The sequence below is a fragment of the Nymphalis io genome, chromosome 17 (genome assembly GCF_905147045.1).
Source record: "Nymphalis io chromosome 17, ilAglIoxx1.1, whole genome shotgun sequence".
NCBI classification, from domain to species: domain Eukaryota; kingdom Metazoa; phylum Arthropoda; class Insecta; order Lepidoptera; family Nymphalidae; genus Nymphalis; species Nymphalis io.
In genome coordinates this window covers 9418820-9435986 of record NC_065904.1, presented here as the reverse complement: position 1 = coordinate 9435986, position 17167 = coordinate 9418820, and the positions used below count along the sequence as shown (strand labels likewise).

Below are 17167 nucleotides of genomic sequence, written 5' to 3'. Positions count from 1 at the left end.
CACCCTTCAAACCGGAACACAACAATATCAAGCATTGCTGTTTTGCGGTAGAATATCTGATGAGTGGGTGGTACCTACCCAGACGAGCTTGCACAAAGCCCTACCACCAGTAAATTAATCTAAAATTAATCTAAAGTTCTAGTGAGCAATTAATCTGTAGTTGCAGTTAACGCGTTCAATTTGTTTTACTAGTTCATTATAAAAAGTCTATAATATAATGTTCGTAACATTGACAATGATGGAACCCATAACCTAGTTCCTTTTTCCCTCTATATAGGTAAAGGAACAAAAAAAAATCTATATTCTATGCTAAGTTACAAAAGTGTTATACAATATAAAGAATAATATCGTATATTAAAATAGTTCTTCCCCTTTTTTAAAAATAAGTTGGAACTTACTCGACCAATCTACTTTAATTCCGGTTGATTGATACATATGTAAATTTTCATTAGACACATGCAATTTGCCTCACGGTGTTTTTATTCAAACAAACCCGCAATCTTCGATTAAGACTGTTCTAGCCGCTGGGCTATCGTCGTCACAGTCGTTATCGCTAATCATATTGTATTATTAATTATTCATATCCACTGTTAACCACCCTGTTGTATCTACATTTTATTCTTTGCCATAAACTTATTGTTGATATCAACCAAAGCGTGTTACTGTCAAAAAACTGCTACGCTCAATTGAATTGAAATCAACAAGTACCAAACTAATGTCTAATTGTCGCAAAAAATATAAGAATTATGTAAGGTATGAATAATTCTTATTGTAAAGTGTGTTTTGAATAAAACCGTTTTAATGTATAATGATATTTATATAGTATATGATACCACAGTTGATATAATAAATTCTTGAGGAATATTTGTAAAACTTATAATAATATCCTGGGACATTATTCACACACGGCCATCTGATCCCAAACTAAGCAGAGCTTGTACTATGGAAACCAGACAACTGATATACTACATATATTACTTTTCTTTTGTAAATACATACTTATATAGATAACTACACCCAAACTCAGGACAAACAGACATGTTCATGCACACAAATGTCTGTCCTGGGTGGGAATCGAACCCACAGCCTTCGACGTGAAAGGCAAGTATCTACCAACCACGCCAATTTATAAATAAAAAAATCAGTGACATAAGACGCTTCGAAGTTTTAAATAGAAAATTAATTTAAATAGAAAATTAAACGACCTTTTACAACGACAATAACGTTAACATTACATTCCGTCAAACCAGAACAGCAATTCTTAGTATTGTGTTCCGGTTTGGAGGGTGACTGACCTAGTGTAACTACAAGTATAATATCTTAATTCCGAAGGACAGCATTGGCAATGCAAGCAATGATTACTATTCCTTAAGATACCAATGTCTATGGGCGACTTACCGTCAGGTCACTTGCCAGTATGTCTAACTATTTTAAATAAAAAGAAATAGTTTATATAAAAATCCTACCATTCCTTATCGGGTTATGTATATCTAGTAACTACCGATTTCATAACCCGAATATTGACGATGGTTGGAGATAATTGAGAACCACAAACACTCATAACCAAAATATATGTGGTTTTGCTAAACAATTCTCCTTAAGTCTTAGTTAAAGTCAACAGTTGTCAAGTTGATTTTAATCATCCAACTAATAAATATAAATCGAACCCCGTAAAAAATCTCAATGAAATTTATGACATAGAAACCTTCAAGAGCGTACTCATTCCTTAAAGGCCGGCAACCTAGCTACAATCCCTCGGATGTTACAGATATCCATGGGCAGTGTTACTCACTTTCCATCAGGTGAGCCTCCTGCTCGTTTGTTCCCTCTTACATAAAAAAAAAACCACTGTAATACTCACAAAATTGTACATACAGGTCGTATTTACAATTTTGTGTAATTGTATCAACATAAACGTTTTCCACTTAAATCCAATTCCATAGCCAGGAATATTTCCCAAGACAATCAATTAATATTATCATAATACCAATCTAATAGCAATATAAAAAAACACAAATACAACAAGCACACTGACATATAATCTCGCCTCGTGTGAGGTAATTTAAACAAACTTACAGAAGACAGTGCAATCCAGGCGATTAACGTTATCTAGATAAGCGAATTACGTCATGGGATACAACGGAATATTTTGGGTGGTCTCCTGTGATGTATTCTTAACTTAAAGTGAACTGGATTAAATTGTTATGCTTCTTTTTTAATTTATACCAGGATTTTATTCCTACATTCAATATTACACTTGAAACAACAGTACAAATAATTGATGCTAAATGGTGAAATTACTGGTCAATGTGTTGTGTACTCAGGAAGATCTGCATGAATGTTATTATAAGGCGTTAGTAGCTACGACACAGTTTTATACTATTGTAGTTACTATCGTATATATTGTTTATGATATGTATAATTTGTTCAAAAAAAAATAAATAAATAAAATCCCGTAATTGCATGTCCGGAGCACCCGAACTTGGCGCCAAAAAGTAATCTGTGACTTGCGAACGCGCGCTTTTTTTTATATTACGCCACAAGGAATTATTATTTGGAAGTCAAATATTGAAACGTCACTAATAAATATTGTACAGCGGTTGTGCAATCACAACGTTTACTTCTTCTTTCGAATGACAAATTACTGATGTCAGAAAGAGAGCGAATGTGTTAGTATTTAACTTTAACGCTATATTTATAAAAAAAATCAGACACTAATGTGACAGTCGTGTACCTGTGCTTGTCATAGATATTGTGTCTTTGACTTCTGTACGTGCAAAGGAAACGATGTATTTTTTATTATTTCAATTTATAAATAAAAGTAAAAAACACTTTTTTTTAAATATGAGACTTGATTTGAATTGATTAACCCTGGTGAGGATAACCTGCTAACTCGTCTTCTTTTGAAAATACTAGAAATATTGCTATCTCTTTCTTATGTGTGGCTTTGAAAAGGATAGCTAAGTATTTTATTCTTGATAAATAAGTTCGGCTTAGAGACTGTAATACTGTCGGTACTATAAATTGTCATTGTCAAAAATATCGCTTAAATTATGACTCGCTATGGACAGTATATATTTAATACATTATTGTTTTTATTTGATACTAGGTAATCAAGAATACGATTCCTCAATAAAAAAATGAAAGGAGGCCTTAGCCCAGCAGTGGGACATTCACAGGCTGTACTGTAGGTAATCGTCCCAGCTTCGCGCTTCTTATCTACATAAGAGTTAAAATGTATTTTGAATAGGATTTGCGTTAAATCCGTTCTTAGTGAGCGTCTACGTGAGGGAAGGAGTAACTGTGACAAATTTCAAGTCAATCAAGTCAAAGAGATCACGTGATGATTCAAATTTCGCTTATATATAGATTAGAAGAATATTAAGCAAACTTATACAAGTTTTATTTGTTGTTATTATATAAGTAATAAAATATCTAACCTGTGTTTTTCCTAATGATTTTAAAAAAGACTAATGACAAGTAAGATAATTGTTATTCCATTTCATATTAACATTGAAAAATTTCTGTGATATATTTCTTTGTATATAATAATTAATAGTAATTTAAAGCTACCGTGAAGTATTTATATTCCCTGTTAAACTACCAATGAACAATACATTAATCTTATCATAAAAAATGTCAATTTCATATTGCCTGAACGCCTTAAAAATACAAAACACACAGACTTCGTTCGAACTATATTTGTTTTTGCGTCCGGATGAAGCAAACAAAACAAATTCAACATATATCTCAACAATAAAAGTCTGAATTAAAAGTTTCCAAGTAGAAAAATACCGTAACTTTGTAAATAAACATATTACTTAAGTTTAAACAATGGAAACAGAAATTTACGCCACAAAAACTTCACTCTTTATTTGAATAGAATCAAGTTAGTACTGTCGGCTTGTAATTTCACATTTAATATCATACATATTAAATTCTATACTAAAACCGCATCGTATTTGTATTGTTGTAATAAGAGTTGACTTCCTTAAATTATGTTTATGATATTTATCAATATATGTATTATATATTAGTCTTTCTATGTACTTTAGTTTTATACCTTCAAGCACAAGGGACTTATATAATATCTTAGTTCTCAAAGTCAATGGAGCTTTTACGGTGTAAGGAATGGCTAATATTTCGTATGGCGCCAATGTCTATGGACGGTCAGGTGGCCCATTTGCCTGCCCGCCTACTCCGTTCATAGATATTTGTGCTGTGAGAAATAGTAGCATTCATTACAAAGCCAATGTGTCACGTACTTGGGAATTAGAAGAAGAAAAAGAAAGGAATTGAAGATGATATGTCCCTTCTGCTTTTGCCTGAACACAATAATAGTAAATATTGCTGTTTAGCGAAATATCTCATGAGTCGGTTATTTATATCTAGGGCTTGCAAAAGCCGCCAAGTGATAAATGATAAAACACATAAACTCGTCTTTTAAATCATTTTGCACCTGACTGTACCTACGTATGTGAGTAATTTATGTTGAACAAACATATGCGTTCTCATTCAAAATATTGTCTAAGCAAAATTTTGATAAAGATCAGTTTTACGAAACTTTAACAATCGCACTATGTATATATTTAGTTTCCTATGCTAAGTCGCACGGCATGATCTGTTTTTTTTTTTTAATAGAATAGGAAGGCGAAAGAGCATATGGGCCACCTGATGGTAAGTGGTCACCAAACGCCCTTAGGCATTGACATTGCAAGAAATGTCAACCATCGCTTACATAGCCAACGCGCCACCAACTTTGTGAATTAAGATTTTATGTCCCTTGTGCCTGTAATTACACTGGCTCACTCACCCTTCAAACCGGAACACAACAATATCGAGTACTGCTGTTTTGCGGTAGAATATCTGATGAGTGGGTGGTACCTACCCAGAAGAGCTTGTACAAAGCCCTACCACCAGTGTTGTCCGCAACTTACAACAGTTTTATATAAATTTATATGAATTAATCTATATTATATATTATATATTAATCAGATGAATTGTTTGAAATTGGTGTTTTTTTTTATTATTTTGTCTCCACAGATTAAACGTTCGTGCCATTGTTTAAATTAATTTATAGATACTTTACCCATACGTGTTCTTTAATTGGTTTGTCTTTTTCTTTTGAATATCAAATCAATGATAACAGAAAGAGAGAAAATAATATTTAATAATACAATTAATAATTATAAATATATATTTTTTTAATTTATTTTATTTGCTGAAGTAAAATAATTAAAAAAAATATATGTATAGGCAGTAAAATGCCTAGTTAAGAGGAAGTAATTGTTTTTTTTAATATATTACTACAAAAATAAACACACTTTATAACCTAGTCTTATAGAATATAATTATTCAATTGCTGTTTTTTGTCCTTTTTGGCATTCTATTTATCCCTTTAAGATTACCGTCGTATATACTTAATGCACCGTTAATTTGGGCTAATTTTAAAGTTCATGTAATAGCGTTGCAGGCACAACCATGTACAGCATTCTTATCAGTTATTCAATCGATAACCATCATCATTTTGTTTATGTGTGTTCGCGTTTTGAGTGAAAATAAAAAAACAATAAAAAAGCAGCCTGTTAATATCCCACAGCTGGGCTAACCTTCACGGTAGTATGCGCAAGCGATCCCGTGGCGTCCCCCGAAAAGACGGTGTGGGTATCGCTGGTTTTTTGGTGGGTATTCCGGCGCCTTCAGCGGCGGCGAGCCCCACATACCCCTCACATCAAGTGGGGGAAACGCGTAAATGCGTTTTTCCAGCGATAAAAAATTAAAGGTGGGCTAACCTTCCCTACTTTTCCACTACGCTGATTCAATACGAGTTAGCGGATACACATGTGAATTTTTATTTAACACACACGGGTTTCTTCACGACGTTTTCATTAACTACGAGATGCATTATAAACTCGAGAAAATTAAGTGGTGCTTGCGTGGGTTTGAATCCGTAAGGTTAAGATTCACGTGTTCTAACCACTGGGCCAATTCGGTTCTTCAAGTTGGAAGATAAGAGACTCTTGTATATACCGGCACAGAAAACTCACTTGTGGCGTGCGGAAGAGTTTATATTAAACAAGGTGCCGATCAAAATATACTGTATTCAAGCTCTTAAAAGCACCTTTGAATCGTCATATTACAATTTTATTTTTAATATAAAACTAGCGCCGGTACGGAATGTACAATATACCGGCAATAAACTCATTAGTTACAGTATTTAACTGTGAAAAAAAATTACATGTAACAATCAATGTAGCCCATAGTCGAAGGGCATGCTTTACAAATCAAATTCCTTGCTATTATTAAAAAAAACGAATACGAAACAACGTCCCAGTATTGCGAAACTTTACAATCGAGCATGAAACCAAAAAAATGTTCACACTTTAATTTCTATTTACTCAACAGATAAGTATTACAATTGTGACACTGTTTGTTTGTCCACGAAAATTCAACGTCAATCTAAGAAAAACGTAGATTTCAACTCACTATGACAACATGTTACGAAAACTTTACAAATCCAGATGATAATATGACGAAAAACATAGTTTATTTACAGACGAATTATTTTATTTTTGGCTTTTTATACTCTTAATGCCAGGTATTTAGATTAGACTTGTTTTATTTTATTCTGTAATAGATAGACGTAATATGGCAAATAGGTGACCGTCAACCTTGGGAATTAAAAAGCTACGTCCCTTATGATTGTTATTAACCTGGCTCCAGTACCTTTCAAATCAGAACGTACAAACGTACATTCCTTCAAACGAGGCGTGAAGAGGCATCTTGCGGGCCGGCAAGGCGAAGGCGGCTAGTGCAGAACGTTTTTCCCGTCTGTACTGGCCGTCGTCGCGTTTGGACTCTACTACCACTTACCATCGGGTGGAGTAGAGTCATTTGCCCTCCCGGCGAATATAAAAAAAAAAGTACAAATATTAGTGTTGCTTAGCTGTACCCAGACGGAGTAACACGAAGTCCTTCTACCAAGTTACAGTAAAAGTAGGTATATTAAGTTTAATGTTATTTTCATTTAGGATAACACTAATATTAACGAAAGAGATTTTATTGATTATTTTGATTTTGTGTTCACATTAATTCAACACTCACATAAGTTTTTAATTTCATGACATGTCTGTCATTGGTTATTTGTCTTTATATATTGTATATGCCATGAAATGTAGCTCATAATTACTACGTAAGGGAAGATATTATAATGAAGAATAATAATGTAATGTAATTTCTTGTAATTAAGTTAAAATAATTTTATTGTATTATTTAAGCTAAAATATTTTCATGTCATAAATATAGTGACTAAGCATGTATATTATGTTTAAAGTAAATAAATGGAATTGAAATGAATTGATAAGAGACAAATTGCTGGGTTCGATGAACTCTAAGAGTACCTTGGCGGTTTTTTGGCAACGTCTAGACACGCGGTAGCGTGTCAAGCCAAGTTCATGCTAACAGAACTGGTGAGCAGCACAGTGTGTAATATTACACGAACCATTTGGAGCCACTTTTGACCCCCTCATAACTCAAAAACTATTTCACATAAACATATCAAATTTGGCTCATATATTAAAACTTGTGAGATACATATTTTCTCTAAATTTCATAAACACTCCTCAAACGGTTAATTTGATATTAACGTCCAAAAATCATAATTTTTATCACTGACTGACCTTTAAATCAAAACTCTAACCCAGTTCCAGATGACCTAGAATGTTCAAATTTTTCAGATATGTAGTTGGGTGAATACAAAGGAATAAATCAGAAACTAGTAATTTTTTATCATTTTATTGTAATTTTTCAATGAATTGATTCTATTACTCGACTGTACTCTTGTAGTTAAGTATTGTCTTGTAGTTATAAGTACTAAAACTGACATGTTTGGATTAAAAAATTAAGGTGGTATTCCACTCATTATATATTCACGTGAAGACCTTAAAATCCACATAAAGACCGGCTGTCAACAATTTTGATTGTTGATTCTTACATTTTGTTTTAGTAGGTACTTAATAATACTATCCTAAGTTATAAGAAGAAATGATATTTTAAGTTGTTATAAAATACTTTATGTTGTAATAAATAAATTTCAGGACTGACCATTGAACTTGGCACCCATTTAAACTCACTTCTTTTGTTGTTGAAGTCAACAACTAAATATATCATAATATTGAACTTGGCTCTCATTTCACATTTATGTTTTTGATGGGATTTATATATAATAATAATAATATCCTGGGACTTTATTCACACACGGCCATCTGATCCCAAATTAAGCAGAGCTTGTGCCATGGAAACCAGACAACTGATATATTACATATACTACTTTTCTTTTGTAAATACATACTTATATAGATAATTACACCCAGACTCAGGACAAACAGACATGTTCATGCACACAAATGTCTGTCCTGGGTGGGAATCGAACCCACAACCTTTGGCGTGAAAGGCAGGTACCTACCAACCACGCCAAACGGCTCGTCAAATATACGTATAATATGCAATTCTATACTACATATAATAAAATGGTTAAAAAAAATCTTAAATCATTTCAGAGATTCACGATACATATAAAATTATGTTTTAATAGATAAGTCACAGCTCAGGTTACCAGAATAGACGGGTTTCAAAAATTCAAAAAACAATTTTTTATCTTTAATAAATTTTATCTGTAGCATATTTTTATTCATTTTGTTATGATATGGGTCTCTTTGGTGACTGCCTCGTTGGTCTAGTAACTAGATATAAGGTCGAAGACCGCGGGGTTCTAACAACACGTCGAGCCGACAAAAAGTTATTGGTTTTTTTCTGTCGATAAATTCTCAGTAGCAGCCCGTAGAAGATGTTGGTAGTATGTATACTACCGTGCCTCGGAGTCTCATCGGAACTCTTTCCGAACGCGTCACGTTTGGCGCCTCATATCATGAGAGTGTGAGAATAGATAGAGCACCTGTGTTTGCGTACCAGCTTGTGCACAATATGTCTAGTCTCCCTTGGATTATATCGTGATATGTAAAAACTTAATATATGATAATAATATATAATTATAATAAGTACTATATTATAGTCAAAAGAAAAATAATCAATATCCACTCAGCTTTAATTATTTACAAAATTTTTAAGGCACTCACATCCAAATTCACCAACTTTAGATACTCATAATAAAACAAACTATGTACTGTATTTAAAATTTTAGTTATACACGAAATTTGTTTTTTTTTTTTTAAAAAAAAAGGTATGTCATACAAAGGTAAAAAATATAAATAGTATAAATATTTATATGTGTGCACAAACAAGAAAGCATAATTTACAGAGTATAATTAAAACTCACAGTGGTAAAGGTAATGATCATGGAAAATAAATTTGGTGCATTAAATAGTGGTTGTGGTATTGACGTATTTCAGTATGGACTGAATATAATAAATACTTGATATTGTTGTGTTCCGGTTTGAAGGGTGAGTGAGCCAGTGTAATTACAGGCACAAGGGACATAAAATCTTAGTTCCCAAGGTTGGTGGCGCATTGGATATGTAAGCGATGGTTGACATTTCTTACAATGCCAATGTCTAAGAGCGTTGGTGACCACTTACCATCAGGTGGCCCATATGCTCGTCCGCCTTCCTATTCTATAAAAAAAAAAATAACCAATAACAATGATGATAAATGATGATTTTATTAAAGTTTTGTCCGATTGAAATCTATTGATTAGAATGGCTTTAGAATTGGCTTAAGACATGAAAGATTAAAAAAACAACCAAACTCACTGTCACATTTATAATACTACTAGTTTTCGACACTTCCTTTAGGGGGAGGGGGGGCAGGTATTAGATAAAAAGCAGCCTGTGTAAGTCTTGGGGTTCCTATCAAATTTCATCAATTTCCAGATAAATTGAGTCTTCCGACCATATTATATGCAAACAAGGTTATGGGCCTAGCTCGTTATGTAAAAGGTCTCTTGGCGTCATAAGAACAAATAAACATATAATAATAGCATCTATCATAATTCGCAATCAGTGACAGATGGAACTTCAATGATAACAAAAATAAGCGGTAATTTCTATAATATTTGCTGAAATAATATTTGTACTAACAAAGCAGATTGTACGTAGAGAGGGATGCGAGAACTCATCTGCTTGAAACATTTTGTTTCCTTCTTGAGTGTGCTATATATCCAAGTAATAAGCATGCTTTTTTCTCTTTTGGCATTTTTGTATTAAGTTTTATCCAGTTTCAAATAAATAAATTTTAAATAAAAAATTGAGTTTGTTTTTTTTTTTTGTAGGTACAAATAGTTATCCGATTTTAAATTACGAATAAAGCTGGTTACGTTTTAAATAATATTAATACACATATTACAAAATAGCGCACACAAACGAAAGGAATATACGATAATATAAATAATGAAAAAAATAAATCTAAATAGATGTTTAAACATTTAGACTTTGACATTATAAAAATGATCTTTACATTAAGTTTAATTCGAAAACTTTATGGTACATTAAATAAAACCGAGATGGATAAAGCACGTCGTAGCGAAGGGATCGGTATCTCAAATTCAGGCAAGCACTATGACTCTCATGTGACCGGAAAGCGGTCAGCAATGCTATTCTGTAAGAACTCGCTTCATTACCCGCGAGATACAACAACGGAGTTATAACTATTGTAACGTCATGCCACATGCCAAGCTACATAAAGCCAAGCCAAGCTAAGACAAGCCAAGCCAAGCTAAGCCAAGCCATGCCATGCCATGCCATTACAAGACAACTTAATACCCGATTACCTCTTTTCGGAATGTCATTCGTTTATATTTTTATAAAAAATGTTGCTATGGCAACTATGATAACAAATGTTAGAATGTGTCCATGGCAACGAAATAATAACGTTGTCAAAGGGAAAAAATAGATTAAGACTGAAATATAAATTCGATTATTCATAAATTGCTATCATTATTACCTCCCGTTTCACTATTAAATAATTATTATGGCCAATGTCACGTATCACTTTCTGACATTTCACGACCGTTTTCTGCGGTGAGTTTCGAGTTTGTTCTTACAGTGTATGTACTATCTACCGCAAGAAATTTTACTTATTCCGATTATTGTCATTCCGTCTTCGTTCCATATAAATCGCAGTTTACGTTAACACTGTCTAATAAGTAAAAAATACTTGCCCTACGTACACTGAATAACCCTGCAGGCACAGATCTTCGTGTAAATGTAAGCTTTACTGTTTCCCTCTGCTACTGATATTTTTTTCTTTTATTATTCGTACACAACAATCTTTTATTATTGGTAGACGAAATTCAACCAAAGGATTTATGACATGCAGTTCTAAAATGCACTATTTACCTAGTATTGTTGTGTTCTTGTTTAATATAAATAAATAAATAAATAAATAAATAAATAAATAAATAATATCATAACTGGGCGATGTTTAACATGTCATCAACATCTTACGCCAATGTCTATGGACGTTGACGACCACAAAACAAAAACTTCTTAGTTTTTTCATGGTATAGGTAGGCGGTTGAGCAAATGGGTCACCTGATGGTAAGTGGCCATCACCACGCACAGACATTGGCGAGTTAAGAAATAATAGCCATTCCTTACATCGCCAATGGGACACCAACCTTGGGAACTGAAATGTTATGTTCCTTGTGCCTGTAGTAACAGTCACAAGTGTGGGACATTTCATTCAACCTTGAAACCGAAACTCAACAATACTAAGTATTCCTGCTTAACGACTAAAAATCTGATGAGTGGGCGATACCCACCCAGACGGGCCTCCACAAAGTCCTACCACCAGGTGCCCAAGGTTGGTTGCACATTGGCGATGTACGGAATGGTAAATATTGCTAACAGCACCAATGTCTATGGGAGCGGCTCATTATCGTTACGTGGCTACAATATTTAAATAAAAACGAGTCACGACCAACGAGACACTTAAACCCAGATACATAGGTCGTTAGTTATAGAGAAAGGAAAAAACTTTCCGATTTATATTCTACATACGTATTATCAGATATTATCAAATTCATTTCCTCACACAGCGCACGGCGCTTGTATTTAGTTTTTTTTTAAGTTACCTCATTCCATACTGCTATACGTATAATGCATGTTTTTAAAGTAAAAAGCAAAGTTATAGCCTGTAATTGTCCTACTGCTGGGCTCAGGCTTCCTTTCCATTTGAAAAACTGCAAAGCCTACTCCACCACGCCGCTCCAATACGGGTTAGAGGATACAAATTTGGCAGAATTTCAGTGGAATTAGACACAGTCATGCAGGTTTCTTCACGATGTTTTTTTCATCGCCATGAACAACACAAATTAAGTACCTACATGAAAATAAATTAAATAACATTTTTTATGTAACCAGTTTTTATAATGTATTTTATTATTTAACTAGAATTACCTGCGGCTTCACCAGCATGGTATTCAATCCTTCATAATATACAATTTTACCGTAAATCATGCTAATTTGAATAATTCTAGATGTAAAATACTTACATAATTAGGAAGCAGCCGTAGTTTAATGTGGAGTTATTTGGACTACAACGCAATACTTCTATCTCACGACACGCTTTGACTTTTCGATTTCAGTAAAATCTACACAGAACATAACAGGAGTTAATTTTAAATTAATCTTATAAAGTAAGTAATAACAAAGTCACGTAAATATTACTTATTTAACCGACAAACATCAATAGTGTATTTTTATTCCGAGTGATGAAACGAATTGAATCGCAAGATCGATGGCGCATTGTTGAAGCTGATGGTATGATAGTATGGTTTATATTTTGTACGATACCAATTGCACGGGTCATTTGCTCGTAAAATAAAACATGGTAATCGATTCAAAATTGTCGTACCAATACAATTAAAATATAAAAAAAACCTTAAAAAAGGGAGAGAAGGCCTTAGCTCAGCAGTGGGACATTTACAGACTGTTACGGAATACAAATAGTTGTGTACGACAACCCTAGTTAACGAGCTACATTGTAACGCAAGTAATAACAAAATTAGCCGCGTAAAACAAACTTCATACAAGTGTAAATCTTTTACAAATATTGACTGATGATATTCAGTGTTAATGATACTGTAACATTGTTTTAAGGTAACTTAATGATAGTCATATATTTGTTATCAAAACAAAACGCGTTGTAATTCACTGATAAAATATTATAATTAATTTGAATTTCGAAATTACATCAAAATTAAAGATTTTTATTTATTTTGAACGAAAATGCAATTATATTTACGTTTATAAGAGATATCGTTAACGATGCGTTACAATACGGGTATATATTTTTTTATACAATAATAATAATGTCCTCCAGACCGATTTCGGCCACGGCGGTCAATCTCAAGAGAGATTAGCCAATTGCACACGACATATTTTAGTGCACAAGAATGTGCGCAACACAGATGCACTCTCTATTCCCTCACTCTCATAATACGATGGGACGGCAACCCGACACGACCGGAAAGAGTTCAGGCTGCGCCTGCTTTACTTTTATAGCGACCAACGGCTTTACGTGCTTTCCGAGGCACGGGAGTGTACACATTTCAAACTCCGGGCTCCTACTGAGAATTTTCTGATAGAAAAACCCAGTAACTTTTTACTGACCCGACCTGAGAATTGAACCCAGGACCTCCGGGTCTGCGGCCTTACATCAAGCCACTAGACTAACGAGGCAGTCTTATTATAATATCGGTATGCGGACGAGCATATGGGCCACCTGATGGTAAGTGGTCACCAACGCCCATAGACATTGGCAGTGTAAGAAATGTTAACCATAGCTTAAATCGCCAATGCGCCACTAACCTTAGGAACAAAGATGTTATGTCCCTTGTGCCTGTAATTACACTGGTTCACTCGCCCTTCAAACCGGAACACAACAATACTAAGTACTGCTGTACATAATACAGTATTATTAAAATCCGCATTAATTGTCAATAATCAATTATATATTTTATAGAATTACTGAAACCTCAGAATTTTTTATTTATTTTAAGTTGGTCAGTCGGATGATCTTTTGACATTAGTGTATTTGTTATCATATAACTCTCGACTTATTACTTATATGAATGATATATAGAACTGAATAAATCAGCAATGTTCGCTAATCTTTTTTCTAGCTATAATAAAGCGCTACCACGCCGCTTCGCGTTCGAGTTTTGCGGAAATTAGCCAGAAATGTCAAGTGCAATTCTTATATATATTTTAATAAACACAATGAATACGAAAATTGTTCAGTATAAAGCAGTTATTAGCTACATAGTTAATGATTAACTAAGCAATAAGTTTTATTATAGTCTAGATTGAATTTTATTTTGCGTTTATGTCAATTTTTTTTTTTATTTCAAAATTAGTAAAATAACATGACCTTATATCGTGGTAGTTTTCTCAATTAATAACCTCATTCAGACTCGAAAATCAACCATATTTTTTTTAATACTTATTATATTCATTTTCGTTATAAGGTTACTAATAAGTGCCTAAAACGGTAAGGTTGTATTTACATACTATTTTAATATTAATTTTAATTTAAATTAATATCATGAAGCATTAAGATGTTACGCAAACATTTTATGCTTAAAGTGAACGAAAAAAAAAATTACAAGAATAAATAAAAACCAGACGTTATTGAGTAAACTTAGCTTTCAATGTTTTGTTTAAGACATAAATGTTTGGATCATTCTATTTTATTAAGATATTTATTTAATAATATATATCAATAACATTATCTAATGTTATTAAGGGTCTCCGCGAAAGGGAATATATTGCAACTCGTGTTGTCAACAGATGTATGTAGATCAGTAACAATCTTTCTCGTAATAAGTTGTCAACAACAATTCTTTTTTTTTTTGTGACTGTAATAAAATTCACGATAGATAGCAAACATAAATGTAGCCACATTAAATCAAATGAATATTTATAATAAATGTTCATCTATTTTTAATACCTTCATTCATATTCAATTATGTTCAATCACTCTTAAGAATGAACTGTTCTGAATACATTCGAATAGTAAACTTACAACACTATTAAATAAAATGCCTGTTTATCTTCTATCGATATATATTTTGTACCTTATATTTAATAATTACACAAAAATATACTACAATAACATAATAAATACAGCGTGACTTCTCGCAAAATATTCCTTAGGTACTTGAACGGTTACTACTTATTTGCTATCTAATTTTAACGAAATTTTACATAATATTTACAAATCTATGCTTTACCTACTTTGTACAAAGAATGACTAGACTTTATTTATACATAGCATCGCAACTTTTTGGCAATATTTATTTCACAGAAAATAATGTAGGAATTGCTTTATAACGTTTGAAGTAAAAATACATTTTAATTGAATAAAATTATTAAGGTTCTATCAAGTTGTTATAAAATATCGATATAAATAAACAATGGATTTAAATATATTAAGCAATTTGCAGATCAAATGATTAAAAAAAACAATAATTTAATATTAATTTCCAAAAAGTAGAGACATAAGAATATTTTTGGCACGTTATCTTAATATTATAATTATTTAGCGGACGAAATTCATAATATTTATTTAGCGATGTCATTTCCAACATGCTGTAGATATTTCTTTGTAAATTTTGAATAGTCAGATTTTACAGAAATACTTATACATTACGTCATATCTGGTAACTAAGTAACTGCTTTGGTCATTAAATATATCCCAACCAAAACGACTTCTAACAAAATATACCCGTCGCGCCGCGAGTTCATATTTACAATTGTTTTATTTAAATGACACTCTCCGACCATGTATTAGAAATCGTCCAACACTCGCATATTATAAAATTATAATTCCTTCTTATTAAATCCAAAACTGTGTCAATCGGGCCGTTCTAAAAATGATTCTGATTAGAAACGCACCCGTGAAAGAACGTTCATCTCGCCCAGTCGTCCGGTGGACCGTTGCCCTGCTGCAGCGGCGAGAATGCACTCCGCCTAGGCTCCGACACTTGACTCTCCTGAGATCCGATTATGGATTCGATTGAGAATCCGTTTCTTGATCTTTTGACACGAGTATCCGTCATCTCTGGAACGCGCGGCGGTAGAGCGACCGGTCGCAGAGCCGCCGGCGGCGGTCGCGGCAGTGTCAACAGCGGCGACGGCTGCAAATAGCACGGCAGGGGCAAGAGCGGTGCGTAAGCCTCTCTAGCAAGCATCGCCACCATCGCGTGAGCGTGCTGCAGCGAGGGCGCTGGGCGCTTATACCTCTTCCGTCGGCGCAAAAAACTACCGTTATCGAACATATCTTCAGCCAACGGGTCCAACGTCCAGTAATTTCCTTTCCCAGGGTTGCCGGGCTCACGAGGAATCTTTATAAAACAGTCGTTAAGACTTAAATTGTGTCGGATGGAGTTTTGCCAAGCGGGAAACTTTTCGCGGTAATATGGAAATCTTGTCATAATAAACTCACAGATCCCGCTCAGCGTCAACTTCTTGTGCGGCGACTGCAGGATGGCCATTGTGATTAGTGCAATATAAGAATAGGGCGGCTTAATGAGTTGAGAAGATGACTTCTGCTTCGGTTTCTTCGGCGAACTAGGTTTCGATTCGCTTGGGCTTGACGCTTCGTATCTCTCAGAATCGCTCGACGGAGGCGGTAGATCCGGCGTGTCTTCGTCTACGGATACGTAGGTGTCATCCTGTGGGTACTCCTCGCGGTCGTCACGCAGGTAGTGCGGTAGATAAAGACGCGGCGGCGGTCGCAAGTCGAGCGGTAGGTCACCCTCGATAATCATGTCGCGGTACTGACTCAAGTCGCACTCTTCCATGCTGTACCGTCACATGTCAGAGGTGCGTTAGGGCGCGTTGCGCGACACTGACTGCAGCGGGCCCTGGCGGCGCGAGGGCCGGCCCGTCAGGCCCCGCCCTGAAGGGGGTCACCCACTCCGCACGTTTACGTTTCAGTAAACACAACAATTGTCGTTATTATTACTGCGGGTCGGAGCTTTGTGCATGAATTTCAGGCCGTTGACTAATAATTATTAGGCTCCCTATCGATTTAACTTTGTTGTGGTATTTATTTTGAGTTGGAGTTGAGTATTTAAAAATAAATATTAAATAATAATAATTTAGTATTTAATTTTATCTTACCGTATAATTTCGTTTCGAGTCTT

At 34.1% G+C, this 17167-nt stretch overlaps 1 protein-coding gene across 1 annotated transcript; it reads right to left on the bottom strand.

Moving 5' to 3' along the window:
* Positions 1 to 15100: 15100 nt before the first annotated feature.
* Positions 15101 to 16859, bottom strand: LOC126774680 (forkhead box protein D3-like). The gene has a single exon (XM_050496215.1). The coding sequence runs from the start codon at positions 16820 to 16822 to the stop codon at positions 15929 to 15931; it is 894 nt and encodes a 297-aa protein (XP_050352172.1). The 5' UTR covers positions 16823 to 16859; the 3' UTR covers positions 15101 to 15928.
* Between the last annotated feature and the right edge of the window lie 308 nt (positions 16860 to 17167).

What these genes read in the sequence shown, in the direction of transcription:
- LOC126774680 (XM_050496215.1), bottom strand. Translation starts at nt 16,822, where the DNA reads ATGGAAGAGTGCGACTTGAGTCAGTACCGCGACATGATTATCGAGGGT.